This window comes from Zeugodacus cucurbitae, chromosome 6 (genome assembly GCF_028554725.1).
Source record: "Zeugodacus cucurbitae isolate PBARC_wt_2022May chromosome 6, idZeuCucr1.2, whole genome shotgun sequence".
In the NCBI taxonomy this organism is placed as follows: domain Eukaryota; kingdom Metazoa; phylum Arthropoda; class Insecta; order Diptera; family Tephritidae; genus Zeugodacus; species Zeugodacus cucurbitae.
The window spans coordinates 257904-279083 of NC_071671.1; the positions used below are offsets into that span (position 1 = coordinate 257904).

Here is a 21180-nt window from a genome sequence, read left to right on the forward strand (position 1 = left end):
GAGGCTTTAATGAACCGCGAACAATTATTCTACATAGAGCAAAACGTGGTTTTGGTTTTATATTACGAGGTGCTAAGGCTTCCTCACCACTTATGCAATTGAAACCAACTGAACGTTTTCCAGCGCTCCAATATTTAGACGATGTGGATCCGGGAGGTGTGGCCGACATGGCTGGCTTACGTCCTGGAGATTTTCTCCTGGCCATTGGTAACGAAGATGTTCGCGCAGCTTCCCATGAGAAAGTCGTCGAAATGATACGTTCCGCTGGTGCGCTTGTCTCCATGACTGTTATTTCCCCTCAATTTCCTCATCAAATGCAAGCTGCAGCACAATTCTTACCTAACATTTATCAATTATCAAGCGGCCCTAGTACACCACAACCATCCCATCGCCAATGTGCAACATTACCACGCAAAATGTCACTAGGTCCGGGTGCTACAACCGGTAATGTCAGTGGTGGAAGTGGCGGAGTTAGTCGGATGCCAGCTCCAATACCGCCACGTCGTGATCCAAAAACAACACTAAGCGTTGGTCGAGCAAGAGCGAAATCAATGGTAGCAGGTCTGGAAAATGGTGGTGAAAAAGATGACGGAGAAGTACCACACACTAAATCTTCGTCCGTTGAATCAATAATCACACCCACACCAACTCATCCAGGGACTCCAGTGCAGTTACGTACCGCTAGTATAAAGGCCAGACCAACGTCCAGTCGCATAACTGCTGCCGAGCTGGAGGAACTTTTCCAACGTCAACAGGGTGAATCAATGGATAATTCAAATAGTTACTCTACAATGATGACGACATCTCGATTTCAGTCTGGTACAGACAGTGGAGCTGCTACACCACCGGCAAATACCAATTCGCCGATGAAGGCTCCTTTGGTCTACGGTAGTGTTGCTGAAATGAAACGCAAAGCAAAAATTAAAAATGGAACCATGCGGGGCAAACCATGCTCCATACCGTCGGTAGGCGGATCCATTGGTCATGACCTAAAACGATTCCATTCAACTCCAGATTTAAATACACATTTAAATGGATCGGTATCATCTATTTGGGCACCAGCAAACAAAGGACACCATTCACAAGACGATGTCGCGACTCTGCATGCTTCTTTACAACGTTTAAATGTACTACCCCCACCAACACATCCACCACCCCCACCACCGATCGGGCAAGTTATTAAAGTGGAGACTCGCAGCACATCTGAGTATGAGTCGACGTTATCATTGCAACAAAAGTTAAAGAAGCGTGCCGAAAGTGATGCTGTCACTTCTGCAGCAATTGATGGTATTCAATCAAGTTTCAATCCTTCAACAAATGCTAAAATATATGCGTCGCCACAAGAGTTACGAAATGTAATGGCATGGAAGTTACGCCAATCTCAAGAGGTGAGTGCACGATTTTTAAATAATTTTATCAGTATACGTTTATAATTCGTACCACACTTCATAGAACCGACAAACCCAAAATGACCAAACGCAGCAGCAACAGCAGCAGTCTCTGTCCTCGAATACACAGGTAACGGCTTTGCAACAGCCAGAATCAAATCCTTCTACACAAACACAACAGTCTAGTAGTCAATATGCACAACCAACAACTAGTCAGGTAATGTTGCAGCAGTCACAACAACTAAAGAAAACGCACTATGATGTAGGTCAACAAAATGGCAACTCTGAAGGCCACACTACAAGTAACAACAGCAACATTGGAACAGGTCCCGCGCCTCCAATACCAGAGCCAGATTATAGTTTTAGTGAGTCGGATGATGAGGATGAAAATTCTATTTTAGTCGCTAGAAATACTAAATTAAACGAAAAAATTACACTTGTAGAGATTGCGGACACCTGTGGAAACAGTCAAGCAAGGTAAGAAATCAAATTAAAACAAGTAAGGAAAGGCTAAGTTCGGGTGCAACCGAACATTTTATACTCTCGCAATTTATTGATATAGTTTTATTAAGATAAGACATAATTTAACCCATATCTATATTCGGAATAAAGTCCAATAGAATAACGAAAATCATCATATGTTGTATATGAGGGCTGAGGTAATTTCTGAACTGATTCCACTCATTTTCAGCACTAAGGTACTATATGTCCAAGACTATACGGTCACTTAATTTGCTAAGATATGTCACGGAATAAAGCCCACCGGATTTTTGAAAAACCTATAATCGATTTTAAAAATTTTAAATATTTGAAAAAAAAATCCTCTGAATTACATTTAAATATCTGAGTGATTTACCGATATTTTCGATGAAAAATTACCTTCATGTTCGATAGCCGGGGCTTTGGAAAGTTATAGTCCGATTTCAATTTTTCCACAAGTGAAGCCACAGGTGATATACAGTATTTGTGTATTCCGCTATCTTTTTCGGTTCCTTATTCGCCACAGATCCCACTCGCCACAGATGATTTTTGACCTATATTTTTTTTACCCATTTTTTAATCTGAGTGCAGCTCTCCTCTGGAATTTCTTCTGTAAAATTTAGTGTTTATGACGTTTTCTGTTAGTGAGTTAACGCACTTTTAGTAATTTTCAACCTAACCTTTGTATGGGAGGTGGGCGTTGTTATTATCCGATTATATAAATTTGTATGGTGTGTAATGGAGTACGTAAGGGATTATTGGTTTGTGAGATATTCACAATAAACTTATTAAGAAGTGAGGCCACTCCCACTTTTCAAAATAATATTACATCCAGTGCGATCCTTTATACCAAATTTATAGCTTTATTTATGGCTTATTTATGACACTTTATAAGTTTCGGTAGAAACTTCGTTGCGATAGTATAAATACCGAATACTTGTTTTAAAATTAAAAAAAAAAATATTGATTTTATTTCCATTATTTGTTCTTATTTCAGCGGAAGTAGCACTGGATCTACTTCAATTTCGCACTCGCTATCCGTTGGTGAGATTCAACGTGTTCGCAGTAACTTGAAACAATCAAAATCATCACCAAATGGTTTTCTTAAAAGCGAAAATCTGCAAAGATCTGTAGCTGTAACTGAAGCTGGTCCCATGGGTCAAAACAAAGCTGATGGAATACTTGCCGAGGATCAGAAAAATAATAATAAAAACAACGATCACCAGATTAATGAAGCAAACGGTGAAGAAGGAGATAATAGCTCGTCAGGTGTAAGTAGTGACCAAGAAGTCGCTGGCGCAACAATGAAAGGAAACATTACCAGAGCTACTGATACAATTAAGAAAAAGCCCAATGTTACGATTGTTGAAGACACTAAAGCCAATAAACATGAAGAAACTTTAGGACTCAAATTGGGAAAGGTCACAACAATAATTTCGAATCTAATCGAAGAAGACATTGTTATTAACTCACCATCGAGTATTAGTACGATTTGTAAGACAATGGGCACTTTAACATTACCGTCATCCAATGCTATCGAAGTGGAAGCAATATCAACATCTGCAACAACAACGTTAAAAGAAAAGAATGAGGATGCCCCTACAGCAGAAATCCCTCCCACGTCGAAAATTCCAATATTCAACGTTGCCAGCTCTGCTGCTGCATTTGAAGCTAAAGCAACGAGTACTACAGTGACCGTGAGGCAAATGGTGCAGCAGCAACACGCTCCTGCAATCCAGCAACAGCAGCAACATATATCGGCAACGAAAATTAAATCCTTGACAATTCAAGGCCAACAAATGAGTGCGACTAAAAGTCATCAAAGCGTCAGTGGTCGCTTGGGACATGTACAACCACAGCTTAATTCAAACCAACCCTCGCAACAACAGACAACTTCAATTTTGCCTATAAATATACCGCAGCAACATTTGCATCCAAATCAGAAGCTGGTCGCCACACAGCAGCATATATTTTTGCAACAACAGCAGCAGCAGCAACATCAGCACCATCATCAACAACAATTGCATCAACAGCATTTACAACAAATACTGAAGGCAAAAACAGCAGCCGCTGGTGTTACAGGTACAAACACGGCCGCCATTGTTACCAAACAACAACAACAACTACACAAAAAATCGCAACATGAAGGAAAAGATGCAATATATGAATCGGAACATGAGCAGCGTTCTGAAGACGAAGGCGATTTGAGTCCGTCACCACCTGCAAAAGGATTTCAGCGTCACAATTCGTTGACCCGAAAACAGGCAGCAGCCATTGCTATGCAGCGCGCTAGTCGCAGTGCCGCTGTCTCCTTGATGCAATTGCCACCACCAATTGAATCAGACGGCGACCACTATGAATTGAACTCCGCTGGCGATAATAGTAACATCAACAATCCGATTTTAAATACCACCGTACCATCTAGTGGTCGAACCATTGTATCTGTACCCATTAGTGCCGAAAATATAGTGCTAGCGCCACCCCCACAATTTTGTGACTGCAACGACATCAAGCATTTACCACAACAACAGCTAAATCACATTCAATCAACTCAACAACAACAACAACAATTGCATTTCCCACACCAACAATATCAACTGCAAATGCGTACACACATGCCAGTCCAAGGTGGCGGTAGTGGCACTTGCGAAAGTGGAAACGTCGGTACAATGGGACGCATGCGTAACTTGGGTACAACTCCTAAAACACCACACCACCGATTACATTGAATATTGATTGATAATTGAATATATATACGTTTACACTTTCATATGTTCATTATTTGTATCTGCACATGTATGTATGAGTACTTAGTACGCAGAATAGAAAAGGATTATATATACCCTTGCTGAAATCCATCGTACATTCATTCATAAAATTCATTTTGTAATAGTTTTGTAAGCATCTGAGCTATCTTATCTAAACTGGTCCTAAACTAATAGTCCTAATTTTTATTATTTTAAACAAACCAAATGCAATTCAATGAACTGTTTACATAAATCGAGTTTTTTAACTTTGTATTAACTCGGCCAAGTGCGAAATTATATTTTATTATATTTATTATATTTTTTTATCACTCAGATAACAAATGTTGTTGTGAGCTTACTTTCTAGAATGAAATATTGTGCGCGAATTCAGTATTTTCCGATAAAAACTTTGAGTATTATTTTATTAAATTTGTAAAAATGTGCTTCAACAATTTGTTTGAATTTAGTCATTAATATCATATGTACTTGCACATATTGAATTATACAGTTACAAAGTGCATAAATACAATAGGTAAAAATCATCAATATATAATGAAATTAAGTTTATGTTAACATTTATAACAATTATAAAATACACGTACATATGTTATGAGAATTACGTAAGAAAGTGTGAATATTTAAATATAGTAAATTGCAATAACACTATGAAATAGAAAATCATGCTAAATCAATACTACAAATAAATTTATGTTATACAATATTTCAACGCACAATAACGCCATGGTCATAAGAATCACCAATTACTAAAAGAGAATCTGTGAAAAACGATCACGCATTTTAAGGCTGACAGTAAATTTAAACATTACGTTTCAGTTTATGAAAACAAATACGTTTAATTACATTTAGTTAAGTGGCTGCTTATTCACATATTTCATTTGAAAATAAAAACATAATAAATTAGAATACCACAACAGACTTCAGTTTATAAACGAATGAATGATATTGCCCAAATGTACTTTGATATAGAGGATGCCATTATGCACAATTTTAATTCATACTCTAATAGTAGTAATTTCGGCTTACATGGCTTTGAAATTCACATGTCTTTGTATACTGTAGTTTTGATTATAGTGGTGTATGAAAACGTTAATTTGATTTTCATAATAATTGCCAAAGAAACTCATATGCCCCTCCAGCACTAATAAACAGCTTTACAAATTGATTGAATGGCATAATTTTGATATATTCTGACAAAACACAAAATATAATTTAGCGGTAGATTAATATTTATTTAAGTATAGACAAATATTACTGTCAACACAATCCCATTTCTCGTTTTTCTTAAGATGCACGGTATATACATATGCAGACACACCCGCACGTAAATATATTTATATAATAGAGTAGAAAAAAGTTAAAAGCACAAATTCGAAGATATACAAACGTTAAAAAGATCCGTCGAAAGCCCTTTCACTAATTACGATACACATCTTAGTAAAAGGTAGTTACATTGAATGGTTTCATTGACCTTAGCAGAAGTAGAACATCGGGTATTTTATGAAATCCATGCAATTGAATATTTAACACAACAATAGATGTGGCTGAGGCTGTACTCACATAGCAAAAATAACAGCTTAACAATAAAGTGTCGGATAGAGGAATCTGTTTAGAGTGACAAGGAACTCATGTTTGCCTTTATACCACGCACGGCTAACGTTACTTTATTTCGTGTTATGGCTATTCAAAGAATTATAAAATGAATAAAAAAAATAAATGAAAAAAATTTAAGTTCATCAAATAATAAAAATATAATAAATTATTTATATATTTAATGTATAAATAGTATTTGCAATTCTATAGCATTATATAATAGCGAAATAAGAAAATATGTAGGTCCTATTCGGATGAAGAAAGCAGTGAGTATTCGCAGTACCTTTAAGGATTTTGAGGCATTTAGATTTCGGTTTTTTTGGTATCCATATTGCTACTTTTAAGCTACTTTGAACATATTATAAATATACAGTAGTTTTCCGAAATAACGGACACATTAATTGTCAGGCCTGTTCTTTACATTTTTCGTAAATTCAACATTTTATAGTATAGTATATGTATCTTCAAATTATGAAAATATATGCATATACATATTTTCCAGCACATTGCCAATTTTTTGTTACCGTTGATTATTTTGTTCATGCATTACAAAACGTTAAAATGGTCAGTTATTAGAGGATTTGCACTTAAATTTCCTTCTTTATGTGTCCCATTATAATAAATATCAATAATTTCTAACAACACCAGCTTGAAGACATGATTGAATTGCCTGGTGCGAATTAAATTTTTAACGTCTCCTACAATTTTTTCGGAAACCCGACTAAAAACTTTCAAAAACTATCTAATTTCATATTTTTTTAGGGAAAAGAGCAAACAAGTTAAATTTAATGGATTTCATTATCTCTACACATAAATGTTAATAGAAATACCTTTTCCATGATATAAAACAAGGCGACAAATTATGAAACATCCCTATCCCATCGTCTTCTTCGAGATAATCTTGTTTGAAAAGCTCTTTTCGAATACCAAATCAATCATTATAGAATTGGGCGAGTTATATCTTAAAAAATTTAATGATTTCAAAAGAGTTTTATATGGTTCAAGTTTATCAAAAGACAAAATTAAGATGGAAGAAATGAAACATTACTGCTGAAATAATAATACTTGCTAAACGCTTCTTCCGTTAGCCGATTGAATATTTTATTTTATTTTGACAAATATACGATGGAATTATTTGCATAAACTTTAATAAAAAAAACAATGGGCACATGTGTATAAAGAGATTCACTCATGCATACATACTTAGTTTTATTTGATACATCCACACATGTGCTAACAACTTAACTACATAATATTTCGTAATAATATTTCACCTTATTTGATATAAGTATATACATGCATCCATTTGTAAGTATAAAAATATCTAGATACACATGTGAAATCGCTTGTTTACATACATATAGACTTGTATGCCGAAGAACGTACAACCTGTCTGTAGTAAATGCATTAGCAGTAGTAAGTTTAAATGAATAAAAGCAGTTTGAATAAAAATAAATACATAAAAAAGAATATAAAAAGACCACTTCTTTTATATCACATACATACTAATCCATAATTAAAAAATTGAACATTAAATATGTAACGTTACTAGGAAAAACTAATCTAATTAAACAAAATTTTACAACTATGTAATACTCTACGATTTCGGTGTTGATATACATACACATACGTATATACCCAACTGGGTATGGATGAGTATAGAGTCGTATTGAAACAATGAGTTTGTAGGGAAAATATCATATGACCTTGTATACAATACAAATTATTAAAATAAACGAATTGAAGCAATTTATTGAATTGAGAAGTATATAAATAGAGATTGCCTTATTCCTTCAATGACGGGAACTTATACATTCAAAAGGATTTATTCATAAAATGTGATTATGCTTTTGAATTAAGATGAAATATGATTTAGTTATTAATTGAAATGAGTTGGATAATTGTTGGCATTTTTAAATTTTCCGCAATCTGTATTATTTGCTTTTTCTTTATTATTTGTAATTGAAATGGGTTTCCAATTAACAATTGCTTCCAAATGTATAGTTGGCTATGTTTATGAATGATTTGATGTTTAATTGATTTAATGCTCCTATTAAAGGTTTCTAAATATCTTTAAAAAAAGATTTTATCTATCATAAATACATACATATTTGTATGTAACACAAGTAAATTATAATTTAAGAAACCAAAACTGGTTTACTATGATTTAACAAAGATAGACACATTATCCTTTTCGACATGAGTATAATTGCTGTGCCAAAATTTGACAGGGGTGATCTGATTAAATGTATACATTGAATTTATTGAATACCGCAATTACCTAAAAGTAAGAACTATTTAGCAGTTTTCAATGTCACTTTCATGAGTGGTTAGACAGCAATATTGACTAAAAACTAAACAACCGACTCGAAATTACATTTTAATTTACAAATTAATTACAAATATTAAGTAAAAACATATATAAACTTAACTTAAACTAATATAATTAAGAAATGAATATTTCAATTACTGAATTGTCTACTCTCAAAAGTGTCAATCTTCTTTCAAAAATCATTGCTAATATTGATTCGAATGATTTTCTACCTCTTTTTGGTTGTTTTTCTTTTTTTAAGCATGGTGAATTTTTTAACAAAACTAACTATTATATAAATGTAGAGGGTAAGTATCTAGCTAGTTTTAACTGGATAAATATTTATATATATATACACAGTAGTTTTCCGAAATAACGAATATTCGTTTTAAAGAAAACCACTTATAACGAACAAGCAAATTTTTCACATTGAGTTCCTTAAATAAAGAACATCGGTGATTTTTAAGTACTCGGCTTAACGAACAACATGAAGAAGACATATGAAGAAAGAGAAAAAATCAAATAACATCGAACCAGAATTAAAAATAAAACTTGAAAAAGTTCCAAAGAAATGTGCAAATTGAAAAAATGTTGAATTTTATAAAAAAGCTTAAAATTATTGATCAGCACCAAATAGAAGTGTCAGAATTGGTCTACTTTGGAAGAATTTATTATTTCAATTGTTTTGTTATGGTTTTTTCATTTTTTTTAATAAAAAATTAATAATACAATTTATTAATACAATTTATTAATTTGCGGATATTTAACTCATTTTTATTGAAAAACATACCTCTAAGTGAGTACTCGAATTAACGAAAAATTCGATGTAACGAACAGGCCTGACAATTAATGTGTTCGTTATTTCGGAAAAATACTGTATATATTTTCTAAATATCATTATTTTTATTTGAATTTAGCGCATATAAGAACCAGTTATAACAGCTGAATTAATTATATATTTCTTAGTGAATATGTACATGTTCATATTCGCACTATATACAGAAGTATTTACACATGTACATATTTATGTAGAAGACGAACGGGGTCGTTAAAAAAGAGAATAATTCCCATAAAACAAACGCTTACAGAAAATACTCCCCCTCCATACAACAATTAAGTTCTTTGAGAAATTGTCACATTAAGTAAAGGGCAATCAAAGCAATTTGTAAATTGTGAGTGACGGGAATCAGGGGAAAAACGGTTTAAGGACAGAGAATGAGGCAAACCAACAAGTACGCAGACATCCATGAACATATTAAACTACATAGTCGTAGTTAATGGTTGTTTATTAAATTTTATTACTGCTTGTCATAGCATGCAAACCAAATGAATTGGTGCACTTCTGAATGTCTGCAATAATTTCCAAATTTGCATGTTTGAGTAAATACATATTACTCAGTGGTGAAGACAACCCTGTAGAAAAATTGAGTTATTTAACCTCGGTTCTTTGACAGATATATTGACCAAGTATACTAAGTGATGTTATTTTCGACTTGTACTTTTGGTTTTGTATTTCTGCTAACAAGTTGTATGATTAGAATCAGATTAATAAATTCCTATACACCTGCTTGGCAAAATTTTTCAGTACATACATATGTACATAGCTTGATTTTTCAGCTGACACCACACAATGATAAAATTATATTTAAATAAATTTATTTGTAGTATTATGTATTAAAAGCAAGCATACTTAAAAATTATAGTTTATTATTTTTGAATTGAGATCATTTCCTACAAGCTATCCTATTTACATACTTGCGTTGGCTTCACAGTCGAAGTTTTCCTTGAAAAAGTTTTTTGTCATTTATTGAAATTTTTTGTCCCCTTTGATTACAGTTCATTAAGCACCAGGTAAGCAATTAACTTCATATATTCGACTTCTAGTCAGTATCTCGGAAGCAATAGCAATGTAAAGTCATTCGGTTAACATAAAAAACTAAAGTGAAAAATATACACATTTGATTACTTAGTCATTTTTAAATTGAATAATGCCGCGGAGAAGAAACAAAGTCGACCCTTTGGAGGAATTAGAGACCTGCACTAAACTGTTGTGTGATCAGTCCCACAACCATATGAAGGTTCGAGAATATGATAAAGCTTTAGTCGGTTACAATAAGGTATTTATTGAAATTGTTGGTGAAGTTGAAATTAGTTAGAGTTTTCAATTAATAGACGTTTTAATTTTCCTAATTTGTAAGTAAGTTCAAAGTTCTGCACTAAACGAACGTTATCTATGTACCATACTATAGTCGGAACAATGCATACACATCATACGATAGGTAAAACAAAGAATCCAATATTCGCATCGAAATATAATTTGTGTGTGTAATTTCAGTTTCCCCAAATATTAAAAAACTGGTGCCTTACGACTTAAGGAGTTAGGTGCACTCATATATAGCATATCGAAGATACATATTTAAACATAATTTTGTGAAATTTTTATTTAAAAATTCCGAAAACTCAGCTCAGACGTGTCCAAAAAAACCGTAGACATTATAACTCAATATTGGTTGATCTAAAATCAATAACCCAAAAATATTTCAATAGTAAATGATTAAATCTAGTTAGAGAAAGAAGGGAAAACTAAAATATTAAAATTTGTACTTTTGCCAGATTTATAACAAAAAACTCACTTTTTTGGTCAAACTGTCGGCATTTATTGGCTCGAAAAAAAGTTGTTATAAAAATATAAAAAATCCTTCATTCATTCTAGTTAATGTTATGTTAAAGATGTGTGCAAATTTGAACAAATTTCCACTCACTGGAACATCTGAAAACAAAAATTTCAACGAGAATAGAAATCGGAACCGATTGGATTAATAGGTTTTGTGTAACCTCATACGCCTGTCGTAAAAACGCTGCTTCGAGAAAAACGCGTTTAGAGTTTTGAGAAGCAAATTCTTGGGTATAAATCCTACCTACGTTCTTATATCTCACGTAGCTGTGTATTCTACTCTTTATTTTGGTAAGAAGGGGGGAGTAGAAGCAGATGTTTCAGGAAGGTAGTCCCAAAAAATGCCGAAGGGGAACCCAAGAAGGGAAAAATAAAAAACGAAAGTAAGAAAAAAATTATACTCTTGCAACAGATATTCACAACACGGAAGGACATTAGGATTTATACATTTTTAGGTAAATGGTCGTGGCCACAGCTCAACATCCGTCAAGCGATAATTTCATCTGGCGATAATTTCACTCAGCTCAAACTTAAATACATATTGATACTATGAGAAGGTTGGTATTCTTGATGGCCAAAATCGGACCACAGCAACAACTAAATAATAGTAATTAAACAAAAAGGGATATAACAAAGCTACAATTTAAGTAATAAAATTAATTTCACTTTATCAAAAAGTTAACCAGAATAGAATTTAACATACATATACCTTATCCACAGGAATGCGTGGCCCGGCCACTATTAACATTATAAAATTAAAAAATACACAAAACTATTAAAAACGCAACATATATAAACATTATTAAAGTCCAATTTAAATATAAATTGCTATTAGTTGATAAATTTGTATTTATTTTGAAACATTTATTCATCAGTTAGATTAGCTTATCGATTAGCAGTGTCCCAAGGCAACACAAACAGCTCCGCTTAACAACGCGTTTTTTATATTAGGGTTGTATAACATATTGTATCAATTCTTTTAAAGAAAGTCAATCAGCATTTGTCAAAAATAATAACAAAATTATATTATGCTTTTAAATGTTTGCAAAATTTGTCCGCACATATGGTGTTATTCATAAATAAAACATAAGTGTTTAATGATAGCTATTCATATAAACAAGTATTTAACTTTCCTCTCTGGGTGGGCACAATCGTTCTTCTCAAGCAGCACCCTAATACAGATTTTATTATGGATTGATCAAAAAAATATAAATGTAAAAGTTTAATGGAAAATTTTGCTACATCATATTCTTAAGCGTGATTTTTCGTTCGTACCGCACTCTGTCAATATGTCAAGTGTTTTGAAAAACATTTTAGATGTTAATAAGGAACAAGAGTTACTTCAAAGTTTTATAAGAATCGGAATAACTACAGATGAAGAGTCAATAGATGAATCTACACGCAAACTAGGTCAGGGCCGATACCATTCTTTGTCCCGTACTAGTCATTCTTTAAATAAGCGAAGCGCCTCTAACGCTATTCCAGGTGTCCGAAATTTAATTATCAGTCGTAAGACAGTCAAATTTGCTGATGATGGAGAAAAGAGTGGAGTTGTTGGTCGTGGAAACCGTATAGAAGCGGAATTGCGCGCGGCGCGTAGAAAAACTGAGGATCAATTATTAAAAAAGAAGCCAAAAGAAAATTTTGTAGACTTCTACACTGATAAAGATAGAGCAGCAGCTGTAAGCGCCGGCACTTACGACATTAAACAAAGCTTGCAAATAAAACATAAACAAGATCGCAATGAAATCATGCAAATACCGGATGAGGCAGACATTAACTCCATTATAGCATTGGGATTGAAAGAAATTAAAAATGCCAATCCAGAAAATGCTGTGTATTTCTTTTCACAGGTTCGAACAATTGAAATTAACCTTATGAGTAACTACATTTGAATTTTTTAATATGCAATTATATAAAATATAATTTATCTTTGTTTACATTTTCAGGCACTCGAATTAAATGGCACTGATATAAATGCGCTGGTTTCTCGAAGTAAATGTTACCTTTTATTAGGGGAGCCATCAAAGGCATTAAAGGATTCAGAAACTGCGCTTACTGAAGATAAAAATAACATTCGAGCCATCTTTCAAAAAGCAGAATCCCTTTATTTTCTCGGTCAATTCGAGCAGAGTTTAATGTTCTTTCATCAAGGATTGCGCGCTCGCCCTGAGTTGTCTTCCTTTCGATTGGGTGTTCAAAAAACACAAGAAGCCATTGAGAATACTATAGGAACTAGTAAATGTTCGTCGCTCAATATTGCACTCAAGTCAGCCGATAAAAAGATTTCCACTAAATATAAGATCAATAAACAATCCCAAAACAATCCGCAACATTCGAATCGATTGAAATTATCCCGAACTGAAATTGAACGTCATACCGCACGCAAATTGTTAGGTGAATTATGTGTTGATAAAGAGTATTTAGAAAAACTGTTAAAACACCCCGATTTAGTTCGTGCCGATACAAACTCAGAGAATATTTCCAATCATGCAAATGAAGCTGTTAACTTTTTAAAAAAACGACAAGAATTTTGGCGACAACAACGACCTTGTACATCACTTCCAAATTATAAAAACCTCCCTCAAGAACCTTTACCAGACTGGTTTTAGAACCAATTTATATAAGCGAATTACCATCCACCATCTCTCTAAGAATGTTGCATAATGTCATATAAACCACATAAATTATCTTGAATTTTAAGAAATTAACGTTTACAAGAAATAAATGTTATTATAGTGTCTTGATTTATTATAGTTTTATTTATATTTATATGTATTTTTACAATGTAACATTTATATGTATTGTAATTAACTTTTCCAAATGTACATGGGCTTTCGCCTATAATTATGTAATTATAAATTTCAACAGAGGACAAGTAATTGTTTTATATGGCATTACAATGCACAAATAATATGATAATTTAAGCCTCCGAGCTCTATGTCCGCATACTTAAATCTATAGTTATAGGTAGTGGATTTTACTAGCAGCAATACTTGCACGTTCACTTTGCTAATATTTATTTATACTATAAAATATTTTTAACAATATCAACTTAACCACATGTGTTTTAATTAAACTTGAGTTATTTATTTAGCTTAGCTGAATTGAATTTTATTTTATATAACAATTAATCAAACTTAGTACAAATATATCTAATTTCATTCAATTAAATTGTATTTTTATTGTGTTATTCCATTTGTTAATATTATTGTTTATACTTTTTTAAATTGTTATTGAGCTTCTTTGACTAGTTTTAGCTTAACTGGATCTAGACTAAGCTTTTGGATAGAGCGAGTTCGTACCATTTTAATTGTATTACGGAATGTATGATTTCCTATTCCAGTATTTTTCTAATAAAGAAAATTCAAAGTTAATACAGTTGATATAAATCATAATGTTTATGTTTATACACCCAATATAGTCACTCTAGCAACACCACTTGAAAAATATGAATTTTTCGATTTAAACACATTATTCGTACATATCTAAATGTACATAGTATACAATAATAATAAGCTTGCAATAAACTTTTTCATTTCAATTGATTGTAAATGTTGACTAAGATAATTGGGAAATAAATGCCTACTAATAATGCGAATATCATATTTTATTATTTTAATTTATATATAGCGTAAAAGTATTCTTCCTTTCAAATTTTTTCTTTGCGAAGAAATACAAAACACAGCAGATTCTAATAGAATATAGGTTCTAATAGAAGTTGGCGATATAACATTTTTTAATTATTTATATTATTGAAGTAAGTTTATTTATTTATGCCTCATTGCTAGTATTTCAGTTTTGGATATTTCAAATTCGCTACAATCAATACGGTAATGAGTAGAATTTGTACTTCCCACACCCGCGCATTTAGTACCTGACAAAAATATGAATAATAATTACTTATTAACAGCAGGTAAATATTTTAACTGTTCAGTTTTTAAAAATTTATCTAAAATGCAATATAAAACTATAATGAAAACATGTAGTTTAACATATATAGGAAACACCGAAAATGATTATACAACGTTAAGAACGTTTAGAAGGCCCAAATAAAGTCCGCGCTTGAAAAGGAATAATTCAACAACAGGCCGTTGTAAAACTTCTTACAGAAGTACAAATATGGCTGGCCTAGCCACAGTATATTTTTGATATTTCATATTTTCTTTATTTATTTAACATTTTAACATCATAAGCATTTTTTTTATATATAATCTTTTGAAGATAAAGGTGCCAACCCGTGGCAGTGGGAAAACTACAGCTGTAGCGAGAAAAATCATACCCCAGGACAAATACAAAATTTTGGTACTTACTTTAATTGTTATTGCCTGGTCGAGTAGGTAGTGGTGGTGCATTTCCACTACGATTAGGTATGGGTGGAGGTCCTCGCCGCGCCGGTAATGGCGGTGGTGGGCCTATTGGTGCCGAATTGGTTTGTCTACGAGGACTTTCAATAGAGACATTGGAAGCAATTTCTTGATTTGACGTTGATGGAAACGGAGGTGGTGGATGTCTAGGCGCTGGCATTTCATCTTGTATTTCTTCATATATGTTAGCACTGCCATCGTAAAAAGTTGAAACACCTTCTTGTTTCGGTTGACGTATTGGTGTGGATACTGGTGTCGAATTTTTGCTTTGTCTAGGAGGTGTGGGGGGAAATGGTCCTTCAGACAAATCAACTGGTGAAGCGGCAGATGACGTATGTAATGGAGAGCATTGTTGAGTTTCAATAGGTGACTGTGATTTAGATGACGATATACTTTCGCTGCCATCCATTTTAGTGTTTTTTTGGTTACTTTGAGAAGAAACTGGTAAGGGCTGTAAGGGTTGTGTCATTAAAGGTTTGGAAGGTTTAGATTGCAGCATATCAGGCACAACACTAATTACTCCAACATGAGGTTGATGACGCGGCGAATTTTTGGGTGACATAGGGATTGGTGGGCGAGCTGGTGCTGGTCGACCAGGAGGCTGTTTGGGACGCTTGGGAATATCAGGTGAACTACTGAATAACCGTGCTTGTTCTTGCGGATTGGAACATAAAGGTATAGTGTTAGTTGTACACAATTCAATTTCATTATCAACTAATGGTTGCCAATTTGACGTCTTTAGTTGAAATTGTAGCTCCAAACCACAAATACGAATCGATTTTTTATTGCTCGCATGTAATGCTGATTCACCATCTCGAAATGTTACCCACATTGTGTCCTCTACATATCGAACCAAAGTAACTTCGCCTAACTTCGACAATTCTTGAATAAGCGTTGACATTACTGCTTCATCATATATAGTCGGGCCGTCATCATAAACAACATCCTCTTTTACGTGCACAACAACAGTAGAATCAGGTGGGCCCAGGTCTCTTATGACCTGTTCAAATACCTAAAATCATCAAAGGAAAAAATATGTACATATGTTATTATGAAAAAAATTATTTATGTTTCACCGAACCTCTCGCCGTCGGTGTGAATCAATTTCAACAATTTCTGCATCAATAATAGCAATAACTGGGCGATGGTCACTTTGCTTCAATTCTGAACGGCCATAATGAATAAGTCTACCTGGATTCCATTCAACACTATTTACATCTGTTTCGGCGGCTAAGGCTTTGCGCCGACGCCACAATACACGATCAGTCCAAGCAGGGGCGCGTTGTTTTTCTGACGTATCATATTCATCACTAAACAAATCATATTTGTACGTCGGGTCGAAATTAATTTCTCCTTCCAGAAAATCGCTGAAAACATTGCCCGATTCTTGCTCCTTACGCAGCTGATCATTCAGCAACACAGATGTGAGATCTTCGATCTTTATAGCTTCTTTCAAATCATCCTTTTCCATATCAATTCTATAATTGAAATCGCCACACCAAAACACCCAGTCATGCGACTTGAGAGTACGTCCCATGGGAAATGCCAATTTTCTTGTTATTTCAGCATAATCTGCGTTACGCTCAGCAACCTATAATTTTTTAGAAACCCCATAGAGTAAAATATGATTAAATACGTATGCATGTACGTACTAAAAAGTTTGTTTCGTTTTTATTTAAATCTAAATTTTTGTTACACATATATACATACATATTTATGATATAGAAATGGCTATATAATTTTGAACCATTGTGTAAATAGAACTCTAAATAATTACATTATGGTCTTACCTGTGATTGCCCAGCAGCAAAATGGGCACATACGAAACACATAGAACTTCCATGCAAAACAAAGCGTATCGCACATGCTCCCTTATTTCCAGTGGTGCCCCCAAGTCCAGTTTTGACGCAATCAATAGCAACATCACGAATAAATGGCGCATGCTCCGGTCGAACATATATATATAAACACACACCTACTAGTTGTTGATATGTGAGAAGCACATAATCATTATCTCGGGAAATAGTCTTTTGCAATTCCTCTGCCCATAATTTGGCATTGTCTGTGCTGGCAGCAACAATGTTAGAGGCATTCAAATCAACGATCTCTTGAAAACCAATCGCATATATATCAACTGGATCGCATGCGTTCTCTGACGGATTATTCACGTTGACTAGTGCTTTAGCTCGTGCCAATGCATGGCAGTCTAGTAACCAATCAGACAAAGAGTCTTTAAAAACAATACTTCTAAAATGTTTACCGCCATTTACATTGTATGTACCAACTGCGACACGACAGGTACGGGGAGCCACATACTCGGCGAAGCGTTTACACATTTCCCTTAAAACTGTAGTTGGCGCATGCAGCATATTCGATGGCAATAATATTCGAGCTCGATCAGCCAACTCTGACGAAAGTGTTGATCCGAGTAATAAAATGTCAATTGCTTCCTGTTTCGAGTTGTCTAACAAATTGTTCTGAATAGTACGAGCTGCTGATCGCGCTCCATCCATTAGTTTGGAGCCACCTTGTATAGCTCCAGTACCTGCATAGATTTTACTAACTTCATTGCCGTTGTTTACCCACATTTGACGAAATATTTCTTCAAATCTAGAGAAATTCTGTTTTTTCTCTCCCAATTTTAAAGCTTCAATTTGTTGATTGAGCATATCTAAACCAAGGAACGTTTGCACGCAATTGGTGCGGTCCAAACAATCTAGGCAATTAGTGCGAATAACACCAAATTGCTCACGTATTGCTTGCCCCTGGGAAGCATGGAAAAATCCATAGTTTACTCCACAAACTCCGAGGCGCTCTTTCAGTTTCAAAAGCGCACCAAAGTTTCCACCTCGACATTCTTGATGGTAATCAAATATAATGTGTGAAACATCTTTGTGTGTTGACATATTATGGTGTTTTTGGAATTCATTGCTTAACATTGCTTCACCTTCCTTACTACCAATCATTGAAGTGCCCAAAAGGTTTATAATTGCCTGATATCCGTAACGTTGTTTCATCATCACCATATGTCGATCAAATGCTGCCGCAGATGCCTCAAAACCTCTTGACAATTTAACCTTGTGTGAACCAACTTGTACACCTGGTTGTTCCCAAAAAAGAGGAACAGACCCACGGGTTTGAATATAACTAGTCACATCACTATCCACATAAATAACCTGCTCGGTCTCCACAAAGTTAGCAACATGTCCTTCGTCGTTTGTTCCTTAAGATGATATGTAAACATGAAATTATATATCAAAATAACACATAAACGGAAAATTTTACATCATCCAAAATTTTTTATAAAAAAATTCAACTCATTTTTAAATGAAAAGCATTCATTTAAAAAAGAAAGAAATATTTTTATTCTATTTAACTAGTCGATTTTACAACAAAGAAACAAAGAAAAGAATATGAGTCATTACATACCCCGAACATTAAACCGAGTGCCGGCACGTTCGCAACTTAACCGAGATATAATAGCGGCGCGAGCCTGTTTGGCTCCAACATAAACTGTGCGAATCTCCACAGATCCACACATTGCTTTTAAAAGCCATGACTGACAATCTATACCAAATCGAAGCATATGTATATGCATCATTCGATTCCAAAAAAAACGATTGTCAGTTTCAGATATCCTTTGTCTCCGTTGAGCGCATAATGTTATATCAAACTTTTGTAAACTACTAGTTATCGAAGCATTCGAATGTGCAAAGTAAAACGTTCCCGAGTTCAGCAGCTTGCGGCACTCCGATATTTTGTCTTCATTTGGCGCTGCATTTTGCAATGCCACAAATTGTGTCTGCGTAATTCGAAAAACCTCAACATCACAAATTTTTCCCATTGAGACACAACCAGTAACAAGTACCAGAAACAAAACAGTACTTTCTCCAGCATTTAGTTGAAGAACTCCAAGGCAGCCGTAAGCGTCACACAATTTGGTATATTGCTTACGTATTACATCAGTTTCTTGAGTCGAAAGCAAAGCAACCGCATGCGATTCAAAAAGAATGCTATCACTTTTATTTCGATGCTCTAGAAGGACGCTATAAGGTGATGGTGGAATAGACTTTTCCAGAACCCGCATCACTTTTGACATTGCCATTTTTTAAGGAAATTTTATATAGATTATAGATATATTCTATTCTGCAATTTTATAATTTTTAAGTTTTCTCTACTAAGACATCTGAAATAAAAAAATATATATATTCATATAATCGATACTAGTATTATAAAGAATAATGATTTGTATGTATGTTTGTAATGAATAAACTCAAAAACTACTGTGCCGATTTAAAAAAGAAAGACATCGGACACCAAAGACTAGAGGCCGAAATCAAGTTTTAGCTCATTGCAAATAAAATCTAATTTCATGTTCGAAATTTTCCTCAGTTTACTTTTTTAAAATGAACCCACGCAAAAAACAGGAAAGTAGATAGTAGACATATGTGTAGTATGGAGAATGTGTAAAAATTTATAACTTTTTAAATGTTTGTTTAAACCCGTGCGAAGCCGCAGCGGTCTGCTAATAAACAATAAACCAATTCAACTATTCAATGTTTTGTATGTATTCGAAAAGAAATCTTAAGCCGATTGTACATTGATTGGTTTTTAATAACTTTTCAAAAAATCAATTAATTCGAATGCTATTCTTTTTGTTAAACCAGAAAATATTCCCCAAATTAATTTGAAAAAAAAGCAGACGTCTTTAAAGTTCTTGGGCGAATAAAAGGTGGTAATTTGTATCCGATCTCAAAAGATGATGCTTCCAGAAACTCGTCGAATTTCAGTGTCCTTTAGGCTAATTCTGTTAAAACACAAAATAAAAGCCGTACAAATATTAAATCAGATTGGAGAAAACTATCGCATTTGTATTAATATTATATTTATGAAGAAATTAACTATTTCACAAAGTGAACCACTACAATAGGACAGGAAATCTTCCACTATCGCTATTTTTTTCTAACGGTAGTAATCTGTATTATAAATGTACATACATATATTAAACTAAAATTAAAATACATACATACAATAATATTTATGTACATATATTCTGTGGCCAGCCTTATAGGACTTTTTTAAATGTGTATTCCTTGACTCACTATAAAACATATAATTAACAATATATCTTATATATACCATATTACTAATCAACATCCGCCCTCCGAACTCAGGCCACCAAAACACCGATATGTTATAGATTTTTCACAACATTTTACAGTTCACTTCCCCCAATTTTATTTTTCTTGTTTTAACAAATTATTTTTACATATAATGAATATAACTACACATTTCAAGAAAATCGGATTTAATTACACAATTTTTTTTGCAAAAACTGCGAAAATTCACAAAACCAAATGAAAGCGTAAATTTTTTTGTAAATTTGACAATTGGTTTCCACCATGGTGTGTAACACTACAATCATGGTGAATTACTCTTCTTTGGAATCATATACATTTATTTCAATAATGTTTTAAGAGATAACCAATCAACTTTGATTACCAAATAATCAGGGATTACGGAAAATGTTAAATATTAAGAAAACTGCCATCCAGTAGAAAGTATTGAAATTATTATCACGAACTGTGGTATTAGTTCTATC

General features: G+C 33.5%; 3 protein-coding genes across 17 annotated transcripts in view; 2 read left to right on the plus strand and 1 right to left on the minus strand.

Annotated features, from left to right (window-relative positions):
* Positions 1–9246, plus strand: part of LOC105213469 (SH3 and multiple ankyrin repeat domains protein 1) — a 35997-nt gene extending 26751 nt beyond the window's left edge. For all 13 annotated transcript variants that reach the window (XM_054234321.1, XM_029041100.2, XM_029041103.2 and 10 more), the window contains 3 exons: positions 2–1388; positions 1453–1865; positions 2866–9246. In XM_054234321.1, the coding sequence (XP_054090296.1) occupies positions 2–1388; positions 1453–1865; positions 2866–4597 (3532 nt within the window). In that variant the 3' untranslated portion in view covers positions 4598–9246. The remainder of the gene's footprint in view (position 1; positions 1389–1452; positions 1866–2865) is intronic.
* A 1164-nt stretch (positions 9247–10410) lies between these two features.
* Positions 10411–15400, plus strand: LOC105213467 (outer dynein arm-docking complex subunit 4). Of its 3 annotated transcripts, XM_011186328.3 has the most exons (3): positions 12216–12621; positions 12697–13064; positions 13161–15400. In XM_011186328.3, exons 1-3 carry the CDS (start codon positions 12501–12503, stop codon positions 13821–13823), a joined length of 1152 nt encoding a protein of 383 aa, XP_011184630.1. In that variant the 5' UTR covers positions 12216–12500; the 3' UTR covers positions 13824–15400. The 3 variants fall into 3 exon arrangements, with proteins under 3 accessions (XP_028896946.1, XP_011184630.1, XP_011184629.1); XM_029041113.2 differs by lacking the exons at positions 12216–12621; positions 12697–13064 and adding an exon at positions 10411–10654; XM_011186327.3 differs by having other exon boundaries at positions 12220–13064.
* A 124-nt stretch (positions 15401–15524) lies between these two features.
* Positions 15525–20992, minus strand: LOC105213468 (synaptojanin-1). The gene is made up of 5 exons (XM_029041104.2): positions 20718–20992; positions 19008–19764; positions 17369–18801; positions 16660–17169; positions 15525–16590 (listed from the first exon to the last, which is right to left on the minus strand). Exons 2-5 carry the CDS (start codon positions 19681–19683, stop codon positions 15526–15528), a joined length of 3684 nt encoding a protein of 1227 aa, XP_028896937.1. The 5' UTR covers positions 19684–19764; positions 20718–20992; the 3' UTR covers position 15525.
* Positions 20993–21180: the final 188 nt, after the last annotated feature.

Coding starts and splice junctions, on each gene's coding strand:
- LOC105213468 (XM_029041104.2), bottom strand. CDS start 19,683: ATGGCAATGTCAAAAGTGATGCGGGTTCTGGAAAAGTCTATTCCACCA. Junction 17,170..17,368: donor TTGCTGCTGGGCAATCACAG/GTAAGACCATAA, acceptor AAAAAATTATAG/GTTGCTGAGCGTAACGCAGA. Junction 16,591..16,659: donor ATTCACACCGACGGCGAGAG/GTTCGGTGAAAC, acceptor TGATGATTTTAG/GTATTTGAACAGGTCATAAG.
- LOC105213467 (XM_011186327.3), top strand. CDS start 12,501: ATGTCAAGTGTTTTGAAAAACATTTTAGATGTTAATAAGGAACAAGAG. Junction 13,065..13,160: donor CTGTGTATTTCTTTTCACAG/GTTCGAACAATT, acceptor TTACATTTTCAG/GCACTCGAATTAAATGGCAC.